This window comes from Podarcis muralis, chromosome 11 (assembly GCF_964188315.1).
Source record: "Podarcis muralis chromosome 11, rPodMur119.hap1.1, whole genome shotgun sequence".
In the NCBI taxonomy this organism is placed as follows: domain Eukaryota; kingdom Metazoa; phylum Chordata; class Lepidosauria; order Squamata; family Lacertidae; genus Podarcis; species Podarcis muralis.
Genome location: NC_135665.1, coordinates 38364290 through 38387554, shown reverse-complemented (window position 1 = coordinate 38387554; position 23265 = coordinate 38364290). Strand labels below are relative to the sequence as shown.

General features: G+C 41.1%; 1 protein-coding gene across 2 annotated transcripts in view; it reads right to left on the bottom strand.

Moving 5' to 3' along the window:
- Window positions 1-23265, bottom strand: part of PDE8B (phosphodiesterase 8B) — a 43556-nt gene that overhangs the window by 4608 nt on the left and 15683 nt on the right. For both annotated transcript variants that reach the window (XM_028748030.2, XM_028748031.2), the window contains exons 3-20: window positions 22967-23157; window positions 21057-21116; window positions 19988-20045; window positions 14610-14698; window positions 11704-11782; window positions 11315-11455; window positions 10829-10917; window positions 9430-9490; window positions 8973-9024; window positions 8457-8534; window positions 7946-8022; window positions 5733-5897; window positions 5089-5134; window positions 3995-4133; window positions 2761-2959; window positions 1764-1981; window positions 1032-1161; window positions 417-584 (exon numbers count right to left, since the gene is read on the bottom strand). In XM_028748030.2, coding sequence (XP_028603863.2) covers window positions 417-584; window positions 1032-1161; window positions 1764-1981; window positions 2761-2959; window positions 3995-4133; window positions 5089-5134; window positions 5733-5897; window positions 7946-8022; window positions 8457-8534; window positions 8973-9024; window positions 9430-9490; window positions 10829-10917; window positions 11315-11455; window positions 11704-11782; window positions 14610-14698; window positions 19988-20045; window positions 21057-21116; window positions 22967-23157 — 2040 coding nt within the window. The remainder of the gene's footprint in view (window positions 1-416; window positions 585-1031; window positions 1162-1763; window positions 1982-2760; window positions 2960-3994; window positions 4134-5088; window positions 5135-5732; window positions 5898-7945; window positions 8023-8456; window positions 8535-8972; window positions 9025-9429; window positions 9491-10828; window positions 10918-11314; window positions 11456-11703; window positions 11783-14609; window positions 14699-19987; window positions 20046-21056; window positions 21117-22966; window positions 23158-23265) is intronic.

Here is a 23265-nt window from a genome sequence, read left to right as displayed (position 1 = left end):
CATCACAATCATCCAAGTCTGATTTCATTATTTTCATGCATTTTTTCCAGTTACATAACACATTCTAATCAAAGACTGAGTTTCACCAGACTCTTCAAATCTTTGCCGAATTGAGGTTGGTTGGTTGGTTGTTTTTTGCTGCAATGTTCAAAGTGCTTCTGAATCACTCCAGTATATTTTTTAAGAGAGTGTGCACTTGCTTAGCATCTGCTAGCTTAAACTGTTTGATCAATTATACTTAATGAATTCTGTCATGGCATATGAAGCTGTTATTGATGGTAGAAGCTAAGGCAGGAAATACAGATAGCATGTGCTTTCTAGTCACCTGAAAACACAAGAGCATTTTAGAAGTAAAATTATTTTTCTCATGCTAAAAGCTATGTTAGTATTCAGTTTTAAAAACTATAAAGCCCTACCTGTGCAAAATATTCTTCTGAAATCCTCCCAGCCCATTCAATACACAGTTCTAGAGGGCGACATGGATTTGCAACATCTGCGCATTTGATCATCATGCGCTTAATCAACGTCTGGTTATCTGGAATGTTCTTGAGATTGGTTGTACATTCACAGTCACTACCCTCATTCTGAAATGCAGATACATAGTTAAATGTGGGGGTTAGCATAACTGCTCACAACTGCTATGAAAACACTATCATAACACTTTTAAACTACACCTTAATAACAACCCTGCACAAACCAGGTTGTTTTAGGAAGCAGTACAAGAGAGCCTACCGTGTTATATGTCCCTTTTATTGTATCGTACAGATGTGGATTTATTGTATGACAATGCAATGCATTATGTGACATTTGGTTCATGCAATCCAATTACTGTATTTTTTGCTATATATGCCTTCCATCAGCGGAAGAGAAACAATGCACATTGCCCAATATATTATTATGAGATTGAGCACCTAGACATTGTTTGCACCTAATAGCATAAAACACAGATCCTGGTTGTGGATGTATGAATTCTGGTAATATGAAAAGAAAGTGCCACAGAAATGCACATAGTATACATCTACTTAAAATACCTGTGCTTCTTCCGAGGACATGGGCTTGGTGATGCTGTTCACAAACTTGTTCACATGCTCAAAATGCTTTGTCATTTCTGTTGCCAAAACCATGTCGATAATTGCCTGACGAAGCGTTCGGTAATGATTTCTGGGAAAAGGGAAAAGAGGAGTGTTTAAGAACTCAGAACATTTGGATCCCCACGGGAAGCAGGAAGGTTTAAGAGAAAGGATTATAAAGATTATACTTTCACATATTCATACAAAGTGAGTAAGTATTCATCTATGTAATCCCAAGGTGCAGGCCCTACTATTTCCCCTAAAAAATAGCAAATACCCCAAATTTCTGGAGAAGAAATACATTTTAATAACACTTCAACTTGGAATATAATTGGTACACACTGCACAGATATGGAGGATAGAGGTGCTTGGGTTGTGTGTGTGTTTTTAACTATATGTATGTTACAAAATTTGGAGAAAGGCAACATTCCCATGAGAATGCTGACCATAGCAGATAAATGTTAATGTGTGGAAAAGAAAAGAAAAACCCAAGTTTTGGACATATGCTGATGAATGCTAGCAATATAGGCCAACCCTCTGCATTCTGGAGCACTGATGTGATTGTTGACACAAAATTCCAGACATCCATCTATAAACAGAATTTTTTTTTGTGGGGGGGAGGCAGATCTCGCACACAACCCCAAAAATGTATCTTCATGTACTCAAAACAAAGAGAACTGTGAGGAAGCTAACCTATTGAGACTTTTGAAAATGTTGCACTTGTTGTCTTTTACGGTGAGCTGGAACGCCAGAGCTGTGTGATGGCTTTCCAACACAGCCGTGTCATTGTAGAGTACAGCGAGCTCACTGCTTGCGTTGCACAGGAAAGAATTGGTCCGTCCTGGGTGGTCCACATCATGAACTGTTGCAGCTATTAATGCAGCCACTTCATCTAAATGATCAAGGCTTGCCTACAAGAAAGAATTAAGTCTCGTTCAACTATACAGTATTTATCAAAATAAAAATGTAACAGTAATCACCAGTAGAGTCACTGATATTCAAGTCTGGGTGAGTTTGTAGAATCTAGAGGCAGGAGTTTCTTGTAATTTTCCTGATGGGAAATTTACCCATCCAGTGTAATCTACCCATAACTATGGGGAATGCAGCATTAGTTTTAATGGCTACATAGATGCAGCTCATTTTCATCTTCTGAAGATCCATTTACAACAGAGCTGGGGGTTTGGATCTGGCCAGCAGACCTGATCCTCATTCCTTCCACCTGTCAAATCACCTGACATCACAACAATGTCAAGTAATCTGTTTTTGTATAAAGCTATGTAAGCACTGACCATTAGTTGATTGTCAGTGCTTTGTGTGCTCCAAGCACAGTTCCCTGATGATCAGCTGCAAACTCCCTTTTGCTCCAGCCCCCTCATTACATGCCCCACACCTCATATATGACATCAAGTGTAGGGCATGTGGGCATGGCTTGGCCAAAATGTGGAAGCCTAGTGTGTCTAGTTAGACTCATGGCCAGAGGTTCCCCACTGCTGATTTATAAATATTAATAACCATAGAAAAATGATTGGGAGATGCCACCACATAGTGACATTTTTCCATATAAAAATGATTGTATAACTCTACTCTCAGATAGTAAGCAACTCAGTGAGGGACTTCAAATAAATACCATGGAAACACCCGGTCATAACTTGTTGAACATAAGAAGAGGAAAACTCAGCAGAAATTGTACCTTAACTCTTTCTTTCCCCAGAAAGAAAGCTGTGGCATGCAAGACATCAGCTGCATGAGTGGAGTTATGATAGGAATTGGAGGAGTGGTAGTTGGCTTCAATCACCTGGAACCAGGCTCGCAGTGTGGCTTCGGGACAGTTTAAAAATTCGCAGACACCAAAGCGGGCAAAGGTTTTCAGACCCAGGTAAACCAGCGGCCTGGAACATAATTGGAAAGGGAGATGGTAAAACAAGGCAGGAAAGGCACTCATCAGTCTTCTTGCTCTTGCAGACTTTGGTTAGCAACAGCTTCCATTTACTGGATACATTTCACCACTATCCCTGTGTGTGCTTGCTTGCCATGTGAAGTTGACAATCAGCATTTTGACAGTGGGGAGACTTGTATAAAAGGAAGGAAGAGCCAAATTACGTGACGTAAAATGCACAGCTTGGCATTGTGCAGTCCTTTTTTAAGAACAGCAGCCACATGGGGGCAGAAGAAGAGTTTGGATTTGATATCCCGCTTTATCACTACCCGAAGGAGTCTCAAAGCGGCTAACATTCTCCTTTCCCTTCCTCCCCCACAACAAACACTCTGTGAGGTGAGTGGGGCTGAGAGACTTCAAAGAAGTGTGACTGGCCCAAGGTCACCCAGCAGCTGCATGTGGAGGAGCGGGGATGCGAACCCGGTTCCCCAGATTACGAGACTACCACTCTTAACCACTACACCACACTGGCTCTCAGCAATTAGGATCAGGACCATGGTGCAAAGGCATGAAGGGTTACCACTATCTTCCAGTGCTATAGTTCTAATTAAGAGCTCCCTCTCTCAGCTGCTGTTTGGCACAGATGAGAAGCTGTCATCGATGTCAATGGCAGTTTCTTTTCTGTGCCAAACGGCAGCTGAGGGGCAGCTGAGCTTTTGAAGGGAGTCCCAAGACAGAAAGGATGGAGCTGCATATAGATCTGTCCTGCTCTTGCTAAACTAACCATAACAAATGTAACATAAAATAAAAAGGGTATTGTTCTGGCAGCTTTGGGAATCATTCCCACTCCACACATCCACCAGGAAGCACAGGAGGGGGAAGCACAAGTTACTCCTGGCTTCCTGTATCAACATCTGCCTCTGCCAGAGACAGGCAGATACAACTCAGCAAGTCATAGATGACACAAGCTTAATTTGTGCCACAGCTTGTTCAGCAACACCTTCTACTTCTATACCTCTATCTAACACAATGCAGAAAGAAGGCTTGCCTTTTATTTGTAACAGCTTCCAGTTCAAAAATGTTGAAGTCCCAGCTCTCTTCATTATCCAGTAAGCGTGCAATACAGGGTGGAACGTCATTGATAGTAATTGGCACAGAGAGGTGACCATGGCTCTGGTTCGTGGTATCTGTCCAAATGATAAATTTATTTATTTATTTATTTCAATTGCATTCTCCCTTTTCCTCTAAGGAGCTCAAGGTGGGGCACATGGTTCTCCTCTTCCTCCTCAGTTAATCCACATAACAACCCTATAAGTTAGGCAGAGGGGCAGCGATTGGCCCACGGCCACCCAATGAGTTTCACGCCCAAGTGAGGATTTGAACCCTGGTCACCCAGATCCTAGTCCACCACTCTAACCACTACACCACACTGAAGAATCCTTAGTAGAAATTAAGTATTTGGACCAAGGTAGACACGACGGGATGAATCCAGGCTTAGTAACTGAAATCAGTGGGACTTGTTAGTTGTGATTCATTGATTTCAATGGATCTAATCTTAGCATAACTATATCAGGATCCAATCCAGAGGCTACAATCTCATGTGTGTGTGTAAATGGAACTGCTCTGATGTGGAGTGGGGAGGTGCGCATGCAAAGGTGGCATGCATGGTGGTAAGGGTTAGGGTGTAGTTTACCTCCCTGCAGTTTTTGTGCCCAGGCACCCTCTTTCTATGTGACTGGGGCAATTTTGTGTTTAACACACTGCTGTTGTCCATATTGTCTTTTCCACCACTGTCTTCTCTGGTCCTGATACACCTCTAGTTGCAGGCAACAAATTACATTTAACAATGGTGACCCTGAAAGGGGATGTATAAGCCCATCAAGAAGATGCAATGAGCCAGTTCAGTGGGGTCAAGTTGAACATATGACACAGCTGGATATACCCACCAAGATAAGCCTCAACATCTTCCATACATAGATATTCCTTACTGAATCAAGTAACTGCTGTGTAAGAACTGGACCTTTTATTGTGTGTTTGAAGGATTCTCTGCACCAGTGATTTTCAGCAAGACTTAATTTCTTTGCAACAATAGCAACAAATAAAACAGGCATGCGTTAAAGAGAGTTGGACGTGGGAACTTACTTTTGGAAAATACATACTCATTTCCTGACAGCCTTCTCAAGCCATCCTGAAATAAAACAAAAAATATTTGCACACTGCTGGATTCCACACACCAAGGATAAAAGGAGAAGGGTGCACTCTTAAAAGACATTGTGATCAAGCTGCAAAAGGTTAGGGAAGATTAGGATTAGGGTATCGTTAAGTTTATGCACTAAGCAATATAAATTATGCTCAAAATAATTAGAAAAGCACATACAATGAATGTGTGAATGCTTGCTTAAATAAATACACTATAAAACATGCAACACCGCTGAGAATTCAATCTGACATTAAAGCTGCATGCTATCCTCCTTCATGGCTGCTTATCTGGAGCAGTTTACAGAGGCAATTTTCTGTATCCACAGAGCTCCGCTTTGGTGAACCAGGGCAAAGTTCAATATATTCCTCCTACTGTGCGTTCCATACGCTGCTTACATAAATCTTAACAGTTTTTCCCACAACAAGCACCAGCAACAGAAGGCTGACAGAATGTTATGGTTTGTAGTACTATCAATGTAATGAGGCAATTGAGAAACCACAGGAATTTTACTTAGAACATCAGCTCAGCTGAAACACCCCACAACAGTGAGTGAAATTGGTTGCTTGATATGTGTCTTCTTACTCACAGTCATCAGACCTCCAACAAGATCACTAGTGTGAGGATCCTCATCTTTGGTACCTAACTGAGGAGAATAAAGTTCTGTTGTCCGTAAGATTTCCAAAACCCGATCCAAGGCCTCTGCTACAGTTACAGGGCTGTTTTCTTGAGCGGAATTGATTATATTAATGACCTACGGGGTTACAAACAGAAAGGAAAAACATATAACAGAGCTATTGCTCATTTTTAGTCTACATGAAACCATTAAGGAATTAGTATGTAAAAGGAACATCAGATGAATAAAGCAGTTGATTAATCATCTTATTTAAATGATTAACTAATTAATTTACCATTTAGATTAATGTACAGCTGTGTATTGCTAAAAATTCAACATAGGTGCCTTTTTGAGAATCTTGAAAGTACTATGATAATTTAAAACTTATAAGCAAAAGCTATCACTGTTATAGGGACAGACTGTATTTTATATTTTCAAGCCCTGTTACAATGAGTGCAAAATAGACACTAAACAGTAACAAATGTACCATTAACAACTCATTACAATTTGCCTACATCAGAGGTTTTCAACCTTTTTGAGTCCACGGCTCCCTTAACCAACTACATTCTTTCTGTGGCACCCCTGTGGGGCTCAGGAGCCCAGTTATGTCACCCCTTGCCTGCAGAGCTGGCAGCTTCTCATCCTTTTTTGAACACCTTCCCTTGTGGAGTGTTCCCTCAGCCTCCTCTCTTCTCTCCTTGTGAGTCCTTCAGGGACTGCCCCCCCCCCCAAGAGAGGTGCCTGCCAGAGGACCATTTGCCTGTGGAGCTTATAGCCTGGGCTGCTGCAATAAACAGCTATGCAAGCCTTTGGGAGGCAGACATGAGAGGGCATCAGAAGAGGGAGGGAAGAAAAGAGGGAGAGAGGGCAGTGTTGCCTGCGGCACCCCTGACCGTTTGGACTACTGCAATGCGCTCTAGGTGGGGCTGCCTTTGAAGGTGACTCAGAAACTGCAATTAATCCAGAATGCAGCAGCTAGACTGGTGACTGGGAGTGGTCACCGAGACCGTATAACAACGGTCCTGAAAGATCTACATTGGCTCCCAGTATGCTTCCAAGCACAATTTAAAGTGTTGGTGAGGTTACAGGGAACCAGGCAGAGGGCCTTCTTGGTAGTGGCACCCACCGTGTCTAATGCCCTCCCACCAGATGTCAAAGAAATAAACAATTATATGACTTTTAGAAGACATCTGAAGGTAGCCCTGTTTAGGGAAGTTTTTTATGTTTGATGTTTTATTGTGTTTTTAATATTCTGATGGAAGCAGCCCAGAGTGGCTGGGGAGGCCTGGCCAGATGGGCAGGGTATAAGTAATAAATTATTATTATTATCTTTCAAGTTACCATAGGGTGCCATGGCACACTGGTCGAAAACCACTTGCCTACATGATTAAAATTGGCATCACTGAGTAAGCAATTAAAGTTTGTGCCTGTAATCCTATTCCTACTTTCCTGGGAGTAAACCCTACTGAACTCAATGGTACTTGCTTCTAAGTGAACATGTACAGGAGTGCACTCTTAGTTGATTACTGATTCAAGTTGGGCAGTTCTATTATGTAATAATAGTTCATAAAGTATTAGTTACTATTTGAGAAAAAACATCCTTGGTCCATTTCTTGTGGGTTTACAAGGACATGTTCACATTAAGTTATTAGAGGCATCTGAATGAATAAATAGCATGATCTTCATTCATGTGTTTGATAAGCAACATCTTAAAATTAGCTTGGCTTTAAGTTGCCTCACTTTTATTTATCTGCTATAGTAGAAACTACATAGTTATTGGTCCAGTGTGCATGTAGTGTTGTCTGAAGTCATGCTCATGGTTTGTGTATCCAAGACAAACCATGAGTTACTACGAAAAACAAATAGTGGCTACAACTCACAGTTTGCCTACAGCAATATAATGCCAGGCCAAACCATGACATAATTCCAGGTAGCGTAACAGCTGGGTAACTGGAGGGGGAGTGAAGCCGTTATGATTTTAACAGAGAGTACATGCACACTATCATGCTCACACTTAGCCATGGTTTGGCTTAGTGTTACATGCAAACCAGGTCATTGGGGTGATGTGAAACGTACTGTGTTGGCTGAGCGCATCATAAGATATCTGAATGCCTTGACAAGCCTTGCTGTATCCGTCCCGATTGTTGATGTGTGTGAAATTTTATCAGAAAGTTGTTGACTCTTACCTTTGTGATTGGGGCTTCTATCGTCATGGAGTGGATTCTTGCCATTGACGAATACCGACGATTCTGTAAACTTGGGGCTGCCATTAAACAGAAACATTTTGGCATTTAAAACAAACAAAAGTAAAAATCTACATCCTCATACATTGCATTATTTTAGATGTATGGGTCTATCTTGAGTTCCATGATGAAAGAAAGGAAGGATATAAATGTAATAAAATAAATAAAGAAGCTACGGTCCCATCATATGTTCTTAGAAAGTAATAAATTATTTGCCAGTAAGAGATGGAGACACCTCTGCCCCCAAATATTTTCCACTGTTCTAAATTGTACTGCTTTCTATTATTGTTGCTCAATAGCCCAGACAATAGGGAGCTACTTTTAACAAAAACCTTAAAGACACATCAAGTGCCTCTCTCTCAAATCTTCAAAAATGAACAGTGGCAGCAGCAGCAGCAATCTAATCCAGGATCCTGAACTGCTAGAAATATTCTCCACACATTGGTGTCCTTACCATCGCTGCTTCGAGAAGTTATTGATTTGACATCAATAGATTCTTTTCTCCTGTTCTTGCATCTGAAGGAGTGAGAGTCTAGAAATATTACAGGAAGGTATTTTAAAAGTGGCCAGAATTTATTTTCACACACACATTTGTTTTAACTAATTTCTCATTTACGGATAAAGATATTTAAGAAAAAATATTTTATTGATCAGAGCAAGTTGTCAAGCTAGCCAAAATGTTTCTCAATAATTTTGCCCTTGAACCATCATGTAAAGCACATTTCAATACATAATGGATTACATTCTCTACCTGCAAATCTGTTGAGAGATAGGCATCTCTTTGCATCTACCATCCAACCTGGCAGAAGGCATAATCTGTAGGCATACGTAATTCTAGGAAAGCCCTCAGGGGGAAAAGTATCAGTTCTGCTAGATCCTTGATGGTACTTAAATATATATACATATACATCGCTGAGAGAATTTAGATGGTTATAAAACGATGCCATTTGAAGAAAGATTATTCTCTAACCTGACTGAAACTGGTCTCCTGCACACTTTTCATCACGATGGGTCTTGTAGGTCTGGTGTCATGTGAAAAAAAGAAAAGGAAATAGACACATAAACTTCTGATTTAGCTAAACCTTAGCTGCACAGACAACCTTGTGGTATGCAGGTGTGTGCTTCCTTTTCTTCTGACAACTCTATTTGTACCTGTAAACAATTTAGCTTTCCCAAGGACCAAATTCTGCTACATGATATATTCTGTGTAACTTGAAAGACTGCATAATTCTCTCCCCAAAATCTGGCCCAGTCATTTTGCTTGGTCAAATAAACTTGCATGCTACCTGGTGAAGTCTTCCAAATAGTATGTTTTGGCACTCATATTTTAAATATTACATAATGTACTGGCTGTGTGAAGAAAAACAGTTATTACTATGGGATGATATCAAGCAAAGGGGTTGTATACTACAAAGAAAACACAGTACCTGTTTGTTGCTGTCATTGGTGCAACATAGCTTCTTGATAGATACAAAATGACGGATTTTCCTACCGATATTAACAAAAACAACAAAAGCACTGTTACTAAATAAAATAATTTTGGCACAACTGGTGATTAAATTGTTACCATTTACTTTAAATAAAAAAATCAGATCTGATTAATTAAAAGAAACCTGTTAATTAACTATTCCATCACTGTCAGAAAGGTTTGAGAAAATCTAATATCTAAATTAACATACTGCAGAAGAGCAAATGATGAATAACAGAAACATTTTTTAGAGTGATTTTTTTTTTATCTGTGATGTTTTGGAATGATAAGTACCAGGACAATATTCAGTCATACAATGCTGTTGACTTATTATAATTATAGAGAGTACATAAAATTACTGTATTTTCAATATTTTTTTCCAAATTAAAAAAAAATCCTATAATTATTATTGTCACTTGTTTATTCATCTCATCCTACAGAATAGGTCAATTATGTTCACATTTTAAAGAATGAGACTGAGAGATGAGACCTTATTTAAGGACAACTATGAGTCTAACTCTGTGCAACATGGGAATTCCATGACTAGCAGTGGAATCCTATGTGAGTAGCTCTCCTAAATTCAGGGGAACTTACTCTTTAGTAAAGGTGCACAAGATTGGAGTCTGAAACTCCTCACAGCTTTTTCTATGAAAATGTATGGAGAGTAGTTTGAATCAGAGATGCATGGGGGAATTTCAACTATTTGCCCCTAACCCCAAGGCTGCTTTTCGTAACAGAAAAAGAAGATGGGTGTTCCAGTCGTGGAATTTCCACATCACATGTAATCCACATGGAATTTCCACATCACTCTCAGGTAATCCAGGTAATACAAGGCTTGTGCCTTGTGCAAATGCACAAGCATTTGGTGAGAGTCACAGGTGAAGTACAGTTGAGGATAAGCAGCTGGTGGGAGGGAGACAGGAACAATATTTATTTTATCTTAAACCATTTATACAAGTGGTGTACAGTTATTATTATTTTAATATTGTTAAAAAGCACATCCTAAAACAAGCAAACAGAAAACCCAGCTTATAGAACAGAGATTCAGGGGAATCATAAAACTGGGTCCAATCTGCAGAAAACCTAATTGCCATTTACTCTGATTCGGCGGTGAAACGCGCGTTTTCCTAGGGAAAGCACTGAGAGAGAAGAAATACACACTCAGACACAGAGTTTTAAAGCCCAGACCTGTGCCAAGAAACATGGCACTATTATATGGAATTATTATATTTGATAGAAATATAATTATGCATATAGGTGTATATATTCACAGCCAAACCTGATTCCATCTATTTATATACGTATGTATAACAGAGAAAACCATTACAACAGAGTGCATTTTTAATTAATAAACTTACCCTCCTTGGCCAGTTACAGGCGTTATCTTCACATGCTGTTGGATACTGTCTCCTGATTTCCTCCGTGCATAATAAACTCCTTGCCATTCCTAAACAAGTTGAGTGAAAACAACATTCTAGGAAGCTCAGATCACAAATCCCTTTCTTAAAATAAACATTTCTAAGCTGGGAGCATTTTGTGACACCATACTCTCAGACACCTTTTACGTGAGAGAATCATAGATGCACTGACTGCAAGCTACAAGCAGAGAATCCATCATCCCAGAATCTCCACATGGCAATAAACTCTGCAGATTTTATGCATGCGCACACAATGCTATTTCCCTCTTACATTTTTGTTACAGGGTTACCCAATTGCACATGTTCTCCAGTAAAGTTAAGGTGTCTTAGATCTGTAATTTACCAACAGAGGAAAATGATCCTGAAGGTCTGTTCAGTTTAGGGAGATTTAAGGAGGCAGGAGATAGAATTTAGCTAGTCACCTACCTTTCCTTTTTTTATACAAGTGTTGATCGTGTCCAGTAGGTCCACACGGTTTTTGTCACTCTTTGGAAGCTCAGTGAGTTCCTTTCCTATTAGCTCTCCCTTTTGATAGCCCATCATCCGTTCAAAGGCTGGATTGACATACTATAAACCAAAGAAACCATGTGAGCAACCAAGGAAAGCGTGAACTTAAAGATGCATTCAGTCCCCAGTATGAATACTGTTAGATACGTTTCCATTGTAGAACTCCCTCCCCCAACAGATATTTAAGAAGGAAAGGAGGGATATGGCACAAACTTCTACATACAACCACAGAAGTCAATGGTGCTCAATCAACTGATATATCGATACACAGGTTTCTGAAGAGAAAGAAAAATGTGCCTTTTCCATACCTGAATTACATGATCCTCACTAGTTATTTCTATGGCTTCATGACAGTGTTCCAGTGCTGTGAACACTGAATTGCAAGCCCTGAAATTAACAAGTTATTATACACCATTAATATCTGCAAGTGTAACAGGTCAGAATTACATCAGTGCATGAATTGAACACAAAAAAATGATTTTAAAAACATTGCAAGATGTATTGCATTTGTATGTTTTCATTTCTACCAGGCTTTTCAATGTATTTTTCTACAATACATCTATGGAGAGGATTGTTAGGTAATATGTAATGTATTCACAGTGTGGATATTTCAAAGAAAATACTGGTTGCTTGCATTTCTCCTGCCTTTTATTCTCTCTCTGTAAATGCTCCCTTTAGCCAGAACAGTGAATAAGCTTAAGTGAGGGCAAATGGGAAGAGGGGAAGATTTTCAAGTGAAGGAGGGGATAAGCAACCCTCCTCTGTAAGTCACCCCCATGACTCCCTCATTCCTGTTACAATGTGGAATGTATTCTTGCTGTGAGAATGTCTAGTATCACATGGGGGTCAAATTTATTTTGATTTATTGAGTAGGCCCTTGACTTGTGGATGGCAAATACTGGTGGTACATTTTGGGGCAGAGGGGCCAGCAGAATTTTCTGGACCCAGTACACTTTCCTCATTTATGCAGGGGTTATGTTCTGAGGTACTGTATGTTGAAGTGAAATCACATGCATTTGAAACACCATTGGAAAAGCTTGTAAACACTCCGGCCCGTCCGTTTTTGTGGCATTTTTGGGTTACTTCCAGGTTTGGCACAATACGCGCACATGCAATCACACACATATTGGACATGCCTAAAATAGTCACTGCCTATATGTAGATTGGGGATGCGGGTGGCGCTGTGGGTTAAACCACAGAGCCTAGGACTTGCTGATCAGAAGGTTGGCAGTTCGAATCCCCGTGGCGGGGTGCACTCCCATTGCTTGGTCCCTGTTCCTGCCAACCTAGCAGTTCAAAAGCACGTCAAAGGGCAAGTAGATAAATAGGTACCGCTCCAGCGGGAAGGTAAATGGCGTTTCCGTGCGCTGCTCTGGTTCGCCAGAAGCGGCTTAGTCATGCTGGCCACATGACCCAGAAGCTGTACGCCGGCTCCCTTGGCCAATAAAGCGAGATGAGCGCCGAAACCCCAGAGTCGGCCACGACTGGACCTAATGGTCAGGGGTCCCTTTACCTTTACCTATATGTAGATTGGACCCTCAGCTCCACTGGGTGGGATTGATATAATGAATCGTGTTAGTGGAAGCCCTGCACAAGTTCTTCTGCTTAGGCAACAGGACTTTTCCTCCTCTCTTCCCACTGTGTTCCCCACCTCCAGAATTGACTCTGGGGTGGGGAGCAGCAGACTCCGCCAGGACAGAATAAAGAGGGAGAAGAGTAGGAATTGTTCCATCTGGCCAACACCTTAAACTCAGATAGTGGGTGGGTATAAGTTCCCTGAAGCCATGTGGAAGAACAGCAGATGGGGGGGGGGGGACCCGGAAGGAGAAAAATGAAAGAAATGTTTGCTTCTTATAGTGATACCAACTATATACAAAATGCTCTACTTAGGTGAACATATTCTGATTAGGAAAAACTAAAGCCCAATGGAAGAAAGGTGAATACTTGGAATTTAAGAAATAAGGAGTCTGATTGAGGCAAGTGACTAGAACCTGAGTCCCTGTGCAAGCCCCAAGTAGCACTTACTCCTGATGAAAGGTTAATTATTTGGTCTGCACTTCCCAAATCCTGGAACTACCGTATTTTTTCGTGTATAAGACGAGGTTATTTGCTTAAAAAAAGAAGAAGTAAAAAATTGGGGGTCGTCTTGTACACGGAACATGGGCACCCGGGGGATTTTTTAAATATTTAAGCATATGTTCAGGATTTTGGCTTGGGCGGACTGAGGCGGTCCCTCCTGCTGCCGCCCCTTTCTTCTCCCCCTCCGGGCTGCATGCTGGTAACTGGCTCGCCACCTGAAGCCCCCGCTGGCTCGACCACGGGAGCAAGAGCAGCTGCCACCGTTACCTCTCCTTGCCCTTCTTTCCTTCTCCCCCTCTTCCCCTCTCAAACTCCCACCCTGCCCCCAGCCCGCTCACTACCTTCCTCAGCTCAGTTTGCTCGACGGCATAGCCCGGTGCAGAGTGGGCGCTGCCTTCCTGCGGCTCTTCCTTGGTATCCTGCTTGGAAGCCTCCTTCCCCTCGCTTCCCCACAGCTGCCACCGAGTGGAAGCATATGGTGCCCCAGTTGCTGCCTTTGCTTCTGCACCACATTGCAATGCATGTGCCTCATGCTGGAAACTTTGAAGGCGACTGCCCAAAAAAAGATAAACTTGCCACCGCAGATCATCCAGATTTTCACTTCTATTTTAGGGTTTTGTTTGCTAATTTTGGGTTAAAAAAAATAAGGGTAGTCTTATACATGGGGGCATCTTATACATGGAAAAATACAGTATGTGCAGGAGGACAATGATAGTTCTACAGTTCTAGCTTTGAGAACCTGAAAAGCTACTGTGTGTGTGTATGGGCCTGAAAGTGCTTTTGTCTGGGGGGGGGGGGGAACGCAGGGGTACACATACCCTAAACATTTTGTGAATCTAACGGGAGAAGAAACTAAAAATGTTTTAAAAATTTAGTTTCTTCTCTAGCACGGTGAATCGTCAGTTCCGTTGCTACCCCTGATGGTGGCCTCATTTCCTGAATCTCAGTTGGAATGAGAGTATTCCTAAACATTTTTTAGGAAAAAAAGCACTGGGCCTGAAAGTCAATGCACTTATCACAGATCAAAGCATATGTTCAGCATCACAATAATCCCACCACGTAACAGGATTATGAGACTGGAGAGGAACACTTTCTGTCAAGGACATGAACAGTTTTTGCACATATTTTTACGTACCGTAGTTTGAACTGTGATCGCACCTCGCTATGTTCTATTTGAATCAGTTCATTGTAACAAGCAGTGATGCTACTATTCTCCAAAAATCTCTAGGGGATAGAAAAAAAAGCCTTATATGCAATTAAGATCCCATATATTTATGATCAACACAGGAAACATATGAAGCTGTCAGCCCACTGGTCCATCTAGCCTGCTAATTGTTTATTCCAGGGTACCCAAAATGGTGCCTTCCAGGTGTTGTTGAACTGCGACTCCCATCAGTTCCACACAGAATGAGCCAAAAGTGAAATTGCTATTCTCTTTTACTGGTAGTATTGCAATTTTTAATGTCTGCATCCTACGATGTTCTGTCCACACCAGTAGGCATAAATAATGTCTCAATGAGTCTCTTTTCCCAGCCCCTTACACAGTTTCGACGAGCTTTTTGCAAGCATATTGCATTGTGATATGGAGAATGGATTTTTTTTCATGCCTGAAGGAGGCAATCACAAAACTGGAGAAAAGAGGTATGGCCATTTAGTGCTGAAAGCATGAATCCTACCCCACAAAAGAGAATGTGTATTCACCCTAAAATTGTTCAGCATGATGAAGCATTCAGTCATGAAATCATAAGAATCATGAAGTCATAAGAGGTGCGATTTAAAAGATGGAAGGGTGGGGGAGTCTCTAACATTTTACCCTATCCCTAGTAACACAGGTATTGAGTGACAGCAACTGCTCAAGGTTAAGGTGCTTGAAAGGTCACTAGCAATGCAGAATAAAAACAGGAGGAGAAAAATAATTTGCGCCATACAGGAGCCACAACATTTGGTGTCTGATTTCTGTTCCCACTGACGATTATAGATTTTTGCCAGTGAAACTGGTAGCTGTATTGCATTGGAAGACTGGTTGTTAACTGAAGATCGGGGGGGGGGGGCTTTTTAAAGAGGACATGGAGACTTTGATGGCTATCTCAGCAGATGGTACTTTCTGATGTTACTTGCCCTATAAATGAACAAACGTTTCTATGGCCAACAAACAAACCTTTGAAGAAACTTCAAAGGCTCTTGCTGAAAGAATTACAGCAGTAAGAATATGCCACACAAGTCTCCACTTCCCCTCCCCACTGAAAATGTAGCAGTGTCACCGTCACCATTGTAGGTGCAAAATCACTTTCACAAATTTTAATGTATTGGTTATTGGTGTGATGCTACATTTTCTTGCATAAGGAAAACATGACCCATAATATCCTGTCCCCACTTTTCTAGAATTGCAAGTGTTGGTCCAGTGGGGGATTCAGTAATGAGTCTTAAAGCAGGCTTTGCTTCAGTTTGTTTTTATTAATACAAAATCTGCCCTGGCCAAATAACATCCATGTTACAATTGCATCTCTTTGGCCTTCTCTTTCACATGAATCAGATGTCAACATAAATAATTTATAAAAGGCAATTTAAGCCTGGTATGTGCAAATGCCCGTAGTTTAGATTTTTACTTTCTCCCTAGGAAGGAAAAGAGGGGGACATTGGTTTGTGCCTTGTAAATTGCAAATTGTGCAAATTGTAAATTGCAGTGTGGTTTTTGCTTCTGGATGCTTATCTTAATGTTTTCCATGTTCTGAATTAAGTTTTTATTTATGTTTTTATTGGGTTGAATCCAACAGGGTTCCACTTACCAAGTTTGGGCAATTCCCCTCTCCTACTATAGCCTCCACAAGACAGACACATTGTTTAGGTGGCCCCATATGCTTTGGGGGAGCTTTTGGGGAGAAAGGGGGGGGAATGAATTGTGCAAGCAGAGCCTGCCTTAATCCTAATCTTGCTTTTGTGAGCAATGTGGGCTGGTGGATGAGGGGGAACCAGCCTGGGCAAAACTTCTGCAAACTGCAGAGACTGCATGCACCACATATTATGCATACTGAACCCCTAAAATGTCATGCATATGTGATTGTAAATTAAAGTGGTACCAACAGACAGGAGAACAGAATGGATGTGGCTTTTGCAACTACAACTGCACTGTACAGCAGGGTAGGTAAATCCCTGAGTAGAAGGACTAGAAATGGACCTTTGAGAAGCTGGCTGTCAGATAAAAATTATGTCATTTTAATAGCACAGAATGGTACAGAGCAGAGGTAGTCAATGCGTTGCCTTCCAGATGTTGTACTACAAGTTCCACCATCCCTGATGATTGTTGATGTTGGCTGGGGCTCAGCGGTGGAGCAAGCTGATTGGGCGCTTCGGGCAGCGCACGTGCCCTGTACCCAAGGGCGGGGCCAGTCGCCGCGGGGTGGGGTCAGCCCGGGCAGGACGCTCCGCAGGGCCTCCAAGGAGTCTGCCTGCTTCCTCCCACTCAGCCGCCCTACAGCTGAGGGGGAGGCGATGAGCAGACCATTTGGGGCAGCGCAGAGCCTGCAGACGCCCAAACTACTGCATCACTCCCAGGAGACGTGTGGCTCAGGTACACTGCAGGCCCCACGGTGAGTGCCGTCCGGCATTTTGTCACTCCCCTCAGTGTTGACACCTGGGGCGGCTGGCCCCACCGCACCCACTTCCTCCGCCCCTGCTGGGGCTGATGGGAACTGGAGTCCCAGAATATCTGGAAGGCTTCACATTGGTTGTTCCTGTTATAGAGTAAGTCCCTCTCACATAATTTAGGCTACATATATGAAAAAGCAGGTCTGGCAAATGCAACGAGCAGCCAAAGTATAATGCTGACAGTTTTCTACTGAGATGAGGAATGGCAGAGATGGGAGGGGGGAACTTGAAGAACAAATGGCAGCTGTAGTTCCCTATAATGTTTATTTACATTTTCCTTATTCTTTGACCAGTTACTTTGAAGTCCTAATGAAAAAAGCAGGCTACTATGAATAATATACATTTATTATTATTGTACACACAAACCCTAAACCTCTGAAATGGCTACAGCAATCCTAACCCTTGATCCATGCTGCTGGAGGGAGTTAGGATATAGCACAGATTTCCTTCTACCCAACTCTGCTGGTGAAGATGCAGAGTTCACTGCTCCTGGTGTGAACTGTGGACGGGGTACTGTCAGTGAAGTTTGCATTAGTAGTACCTGCTGTAAGGCCTGGCACTGGATCTACTGGATCCTAAACCATTATAGCTGCCAGAGAGGGATGAGAGCTGGCCTCTTTGCTGTGCCAGCTTGAAGCTGGCTCAACAAAAAATTGTTCACTGGTGTACGTTGTGTAGCTTTGGATGTGGTGGTGGCTCTGCTGCTCCTTTCAACCCCACTGCTCCCCCACTGGGAGTTAGGATTGCTCCCTTGGCCTCATCAATACTAATGAAGTTGCTTCCAGGTGACCGTGCTTTGAATCAGAGGCTCAGCCTCTGGCTGCTTTCCCTGTGAACAAATGGCAGCCCAGAAGGCAACCAGTGAAGCATAGAAAGTGTCTGTCCACCCACTTAGTATTATTTTAAAGCCTATTCTTTGATATGTTAATCCTTTTTCCGTCACTTGAGAACAAGGGCAACGAGAATGAGCTATAATACACAACCTAAAGATGGCATGGAGATATTCAATGGGATCCTGTCTGAACAAGTTGGTTGTAATTATTGCAGCAAATACATGAGAGAGAGAAAGATAAGAAAGACAATAGAATTCGCACCGAGAGATTAATAGACTGGGTCATTCGTGCTGATTCACAAGACCAAACTGATCTGTCCATAAGGGAGCTGGTGGACCAGTGGAGGGTTCAGAATGAGCCCAGCTTAAAACCAAGCTGCATTTACAGCACCATGACACAGCTTACAAATGTGGGTTGGTGATGTCTGATCATTTCCCATCTGGATGCATGCTAATGTCACCAGATTCGTGAGGTGGCCAGCTATAACGCAGATCAATTCAGCCTGCAAATGAGCATGCCATTTTTGTGACTCAGTGCTAAATTGCATCATCAGAGCATTAAGCTCATATCCATTGAAATAATTTAGAAACAAATGCTGAACTTTGGGTTTAGCATCACATGCAAGAACCTGCATCATACTCAGGTCTTCTCACACACCCACACCCCTCCTTTGACGTGGTCATGAGGACATAGGAAGTATCTACATCTGCTTTTAACCAGCCTTTCTCAACGTTGGGTCCCCAGATGTTGTTGGACTACAACTCCCATCATTCCTAACCAGCATGACCAGTGGTCAGGGATGATGGGAGTTGTAGTTCAATAAACTAACCAGTTTATTGTTTAATAAACTAACCAGGGTCCTCATTATGTGTGAACTTGGATAACCCTGGTTAGCTTAAAAGCAGGAGTCAAGGCTAATTTTATGTGACCCTTGGGCTTAATTTCATGTGGATGTCAAACTGGGGAGGAAGAAAAAAGGAGGTGGCAAACAAACAAACAAACAAACAAACAAACAAACAAACAAACAAACAAACAAGAAAAGGAGATGCCCCCCCCACACTCCTGGCTCTGAACAAATCAGCACCATAAGTCATTTCTGATCCTGGCTTCTCTGAAATGACAATAGCTTAAACTAACCTGAATTCAGAAATAACACAGAAGTCTGATTAGTTTAAAAGTAGAACTTTTCAATCTTTCGTTGCGGCTGCACCAAAGAAACACACACAACTCTATGCTTCGACTACGCTCACAAAGACAAGAATTATGATGTTGAAGATGGAATTTTGAATAAGTTAGATAGTAAGTATAAACACAATAGTACTATTAGTAAATAGAATTAAAGAAGCCATGCCCAGGGCTGGGGGTGGAGAGTCACAAGGGTACATGGGGAAAGGGAACGGTGTAACAATAGTTGATTAAATGTGGATATACAACTGCAATGTTAAAGGCGAAGAATACATTATGTGTTTTATTTACAGTATTTGAATATTCAACGTTATGTGTCTTATCTATATAATTTGAATATGTAATGTATGTAAATAAATAAATAAGAAAAAAGGGGGGATAAAAAAGAAACACACACAACACACACCAAACAGTTGGTCCCTCTTTGTTAAAAAAAAATCCATCTAAAAATGCAGTTCTCCAGTGTAACCAGGTCTTTATTGGGAAGAAGTTCAGGTGGTTGCTTGTGGAGTCTGACCTTACTCCCAGACTCATTTTGTGTTTACATAAGGATCTTAAAGGCAAAGAAAGCAGCAGCCAGCTTTCCAGTCCTCTTCTGCTCAGGGCTGACCACAGAGGACCAGGCAGTTACAGGTGCTTACTAAGGTGCTTACTAAGATACCCTTAGAGACCCTGTATTTTCAATTTTTATGATAATTTATACCTCATCATTCTGATGCGTATGCACCATCACTCAGGGTGGCTGATGAACAGGTATCTGACAACATTTGCATCAAATCATTGAGAGAAAATAACTGGAGACTGAAAAATTAGTTATCACTTAAAGAAAGTGAAAATAATTTCTACATACCCTGTTAAAACCTGCGTGGAGAAGGGGTAGGACAGACGTTTCTTCTTGGTTACCAGACCTACAGAATTGTAGAAAATGTTGTCAGCTAAGAGATCTGAAAAATTCTGATAATTCCCTCAAGTATGTGTATTTATGTATGTGTAAGCTTATGCCACAATTAATTTGTTAATCTTTAAAGTGCCTGTTGTTTTTGCTGCAACACAGATTACCATAGCTGCCCCTTTGGGAATTAGTGCAATAATATTATTCATACATATAGAAGTCATAAAGCACAAAATATATATTTACTCTAGCACATTCAGTTTTCCTCTTAATATCAGTTTTGCAGATATCGCCTTTCCTTATTTGTTATGTTATGCCAACATGAGCTTGGTACGAGTCAGAAATCTAGACTGCACAATGTATGTTGGCTAAGTAGCTAAACCCATCATCATACCCCCACAAGGCAAATAGCTTTGGTGTGCTATCGGTCACAATGTGCCTTAATTGCATTTTGGCCTGAGAACAAAAATCCTGCCAGTATTAAATCCTGAAGGAACCTCAAAACACCATATTCTGCTCTTGCAGATTTGTGATAGGAATTCCCATGGAGGCAGCTGATGACTTTCTGTATGTATTATTTATAATTTCTGTATGTATTATTTACAATTATTTATAATTGTATTATTTTTTTGTAACCCCCTTTGAGGTTTTTGTACAATCAAGCAGTGTATAAATTTAATGGTGATGGTGGTGGAGGAGGCAGCGGCAGCAGCGGGGGGAGTCCTTTTCCAATGGCAACAGCACCATATCCTAAGTGCAGGAGTTTTGGGAAATGTATGAATTTTCAATAATGTGCCAAACCACATTCTGAAGTGAATAGACATTCTTGTCTGAATAAATAGTTCGATCTAAGATTTAATGAGAGACTTGTATTGTCCTTCTCTGAGTAAAGAGTCAATTAAAACACTTATCACTAGCATATTTATGGATGTGAAGTCCAACTACTGCTAAAATATTTTGGTCATTAGTTAACCTTACCCATTAAAAAAGTGTCATTTGGAAAACATTCTTGCCAAAAAATACTTACATTTGTGGAACAACAGCTAATATTACAGTATGTTCAGCAGGCTTTGTAGCACGGATTGACCTGAAATTAGGAAAGTCAATGTCATAATCATTGAAACCATCTTTAACAACAAAAATTAATATACCAAACACCATATTTCAACCTATGAGTGGATTCTTACTTATGCAGGCAAATTGCACACAAAACCAAAGTTAAATTTGTTTCCTCTGAAGCAGTTAATATTACTGAAGAGATAAGCTATTTTATAAGCAAAACAGTGTTTTGTTTCTTCAGCAGCAAGAACATCTTCAGAGGAAATAATTGAAAAAGCTGTGGCTACATGTGTGTTTCTCCAGGTTGTTGTTGTTGTTGTTGTTGTTGTTGTTGTTGTTGTTGTGTGTGTGTGTGTGTAATCTGCAACTTTTTGAAGCTGAAATAAAGAAACTATCAGTTTCATTCATCTTTCAACATATACCCGATCTTTACACATTTCTCAGACCTGGGTAAGATAGCTTAGTTGGTTAGAGCATGGTGTCGTTAACACCAAGGTTGCAGGTTCAATTCCCATATGGGACAGCTACATATTACTGAATTGCAGGGGGTTGGACTAGATGATCCTCAGGGTCCCTTCCAACTTTAAAGTTCTATGATTCTATTGATGGACTTTTAGAGGAGGTCATTTGATTGTTCCACCATGCAACCAGGCTCTGCAACACCCACACAACCCTAAATTAGCTCGAGCACAAGGTTACTAAGTCAGCTCTGAGTTTAGCTGCCTACAACCTTTTTATTTTCAGAAGTGAAAACAAAATACTGCTTTTGGCTTGATTTGCAGAGAACTATCTTGCAGTATTCAGGCTCACATGTATGCCTTTTATTCCTGGTGTTGAGGGTCTAGTTTGATGTTGAGGTGGTAAACCTCAATGTATGTCACATCAGACTGCAAGTAGGGGCTCACCTAACTGAATGCTCCTCCATACAAAAAATCATATATATATATATATATATATATATATATATATATATATACACACACACACACATAGTCTGTTGAAACATTGGTGAGATGCTGCCAGTCAGTGCAGACAACACAGACCTAGATGGACCAACAATCTGTTCAATATCAGGCAGCTTCCTATGTTCCTATTCTCTTTGATATTCAACTTTCTATAAAGCAGGAGTTCAGCTCTTCTATGGAATCATAGAATAATCATAAGAACAAAAGCATATATGTGCTTATCAAGTCCTTTATAGTGCATTTTCAAGGCCTTTCTAGTCTGGCATGCATAGTTGTCAACCAAATCCTTATATAAGCCCAAAATCTGGCTAAGTCCTCCATAGCACACGTGTGATCTTCAGTAACTGCTATTCAGACACATATTGCCTTTGATTCTGGAGGAACCACACTGCTGTCTCAGCTAACGGCCATTGGCAGTCTTCTCCTCCAGAAACAGTCCAAATTGGTGGCTATCACCACATCTTGTGGTAGCAAATAGTTTTAACTATGCTCTGTGATCTCACCTACTATGCAGTCTGAAGTGGCACGGTCCAGGCACTGATTTGCCTTAGAAATAGAGTTGAGTTCCCATATTTTAAAAGGTGAAAATCCAGACAAAAAAGTTGCTGAGTGTTTCTTTTAGTATTGCCCAACGTTTGAGCTTTTTTGTGTGTGCAAAATCTCAAAAAAGTTTTTGAACTATTTTTTAAGGAAAATCACAAAAAACGACACTGCCAACATGGGCTGCCACACATCTGGATTTTTGCTGACATTTCAGAGATTTCCACCTGGACACTTTTCTGACGGCCAAATCCCGGCTATGTCCAGGAAATTCTGGATGTACAGCAACACTAAATAAAGTGACCATAGTACTATTATGGAACAGTTAACTCACACTCCAAGTTTCATATGAAAAACAAGGGCAATTAATTACCTACAGATGGCTTCTGCGTCAAAGTATCTGGAGTTTCTATGATCTATGACAATTATTTCATGGTGTTTATCAAGAAAGCATTCAAGCGCTGACTCGGGCGTCCGAGCTATGTTACATCTATATCCAGCTCTGTCACAAGCCCACCAAAATCCATCACTCTGTTTGTCTTCTTTCGCAAAGATCAGCAACACCTATAAAATACAGAAGGCAAACTACTGTGGTCACACTTAAAACACCTTCCTATACTGTGGATTTAAACCTAATAATGTTTGCGGTTAAAATTACAGTATTTGTTTTTA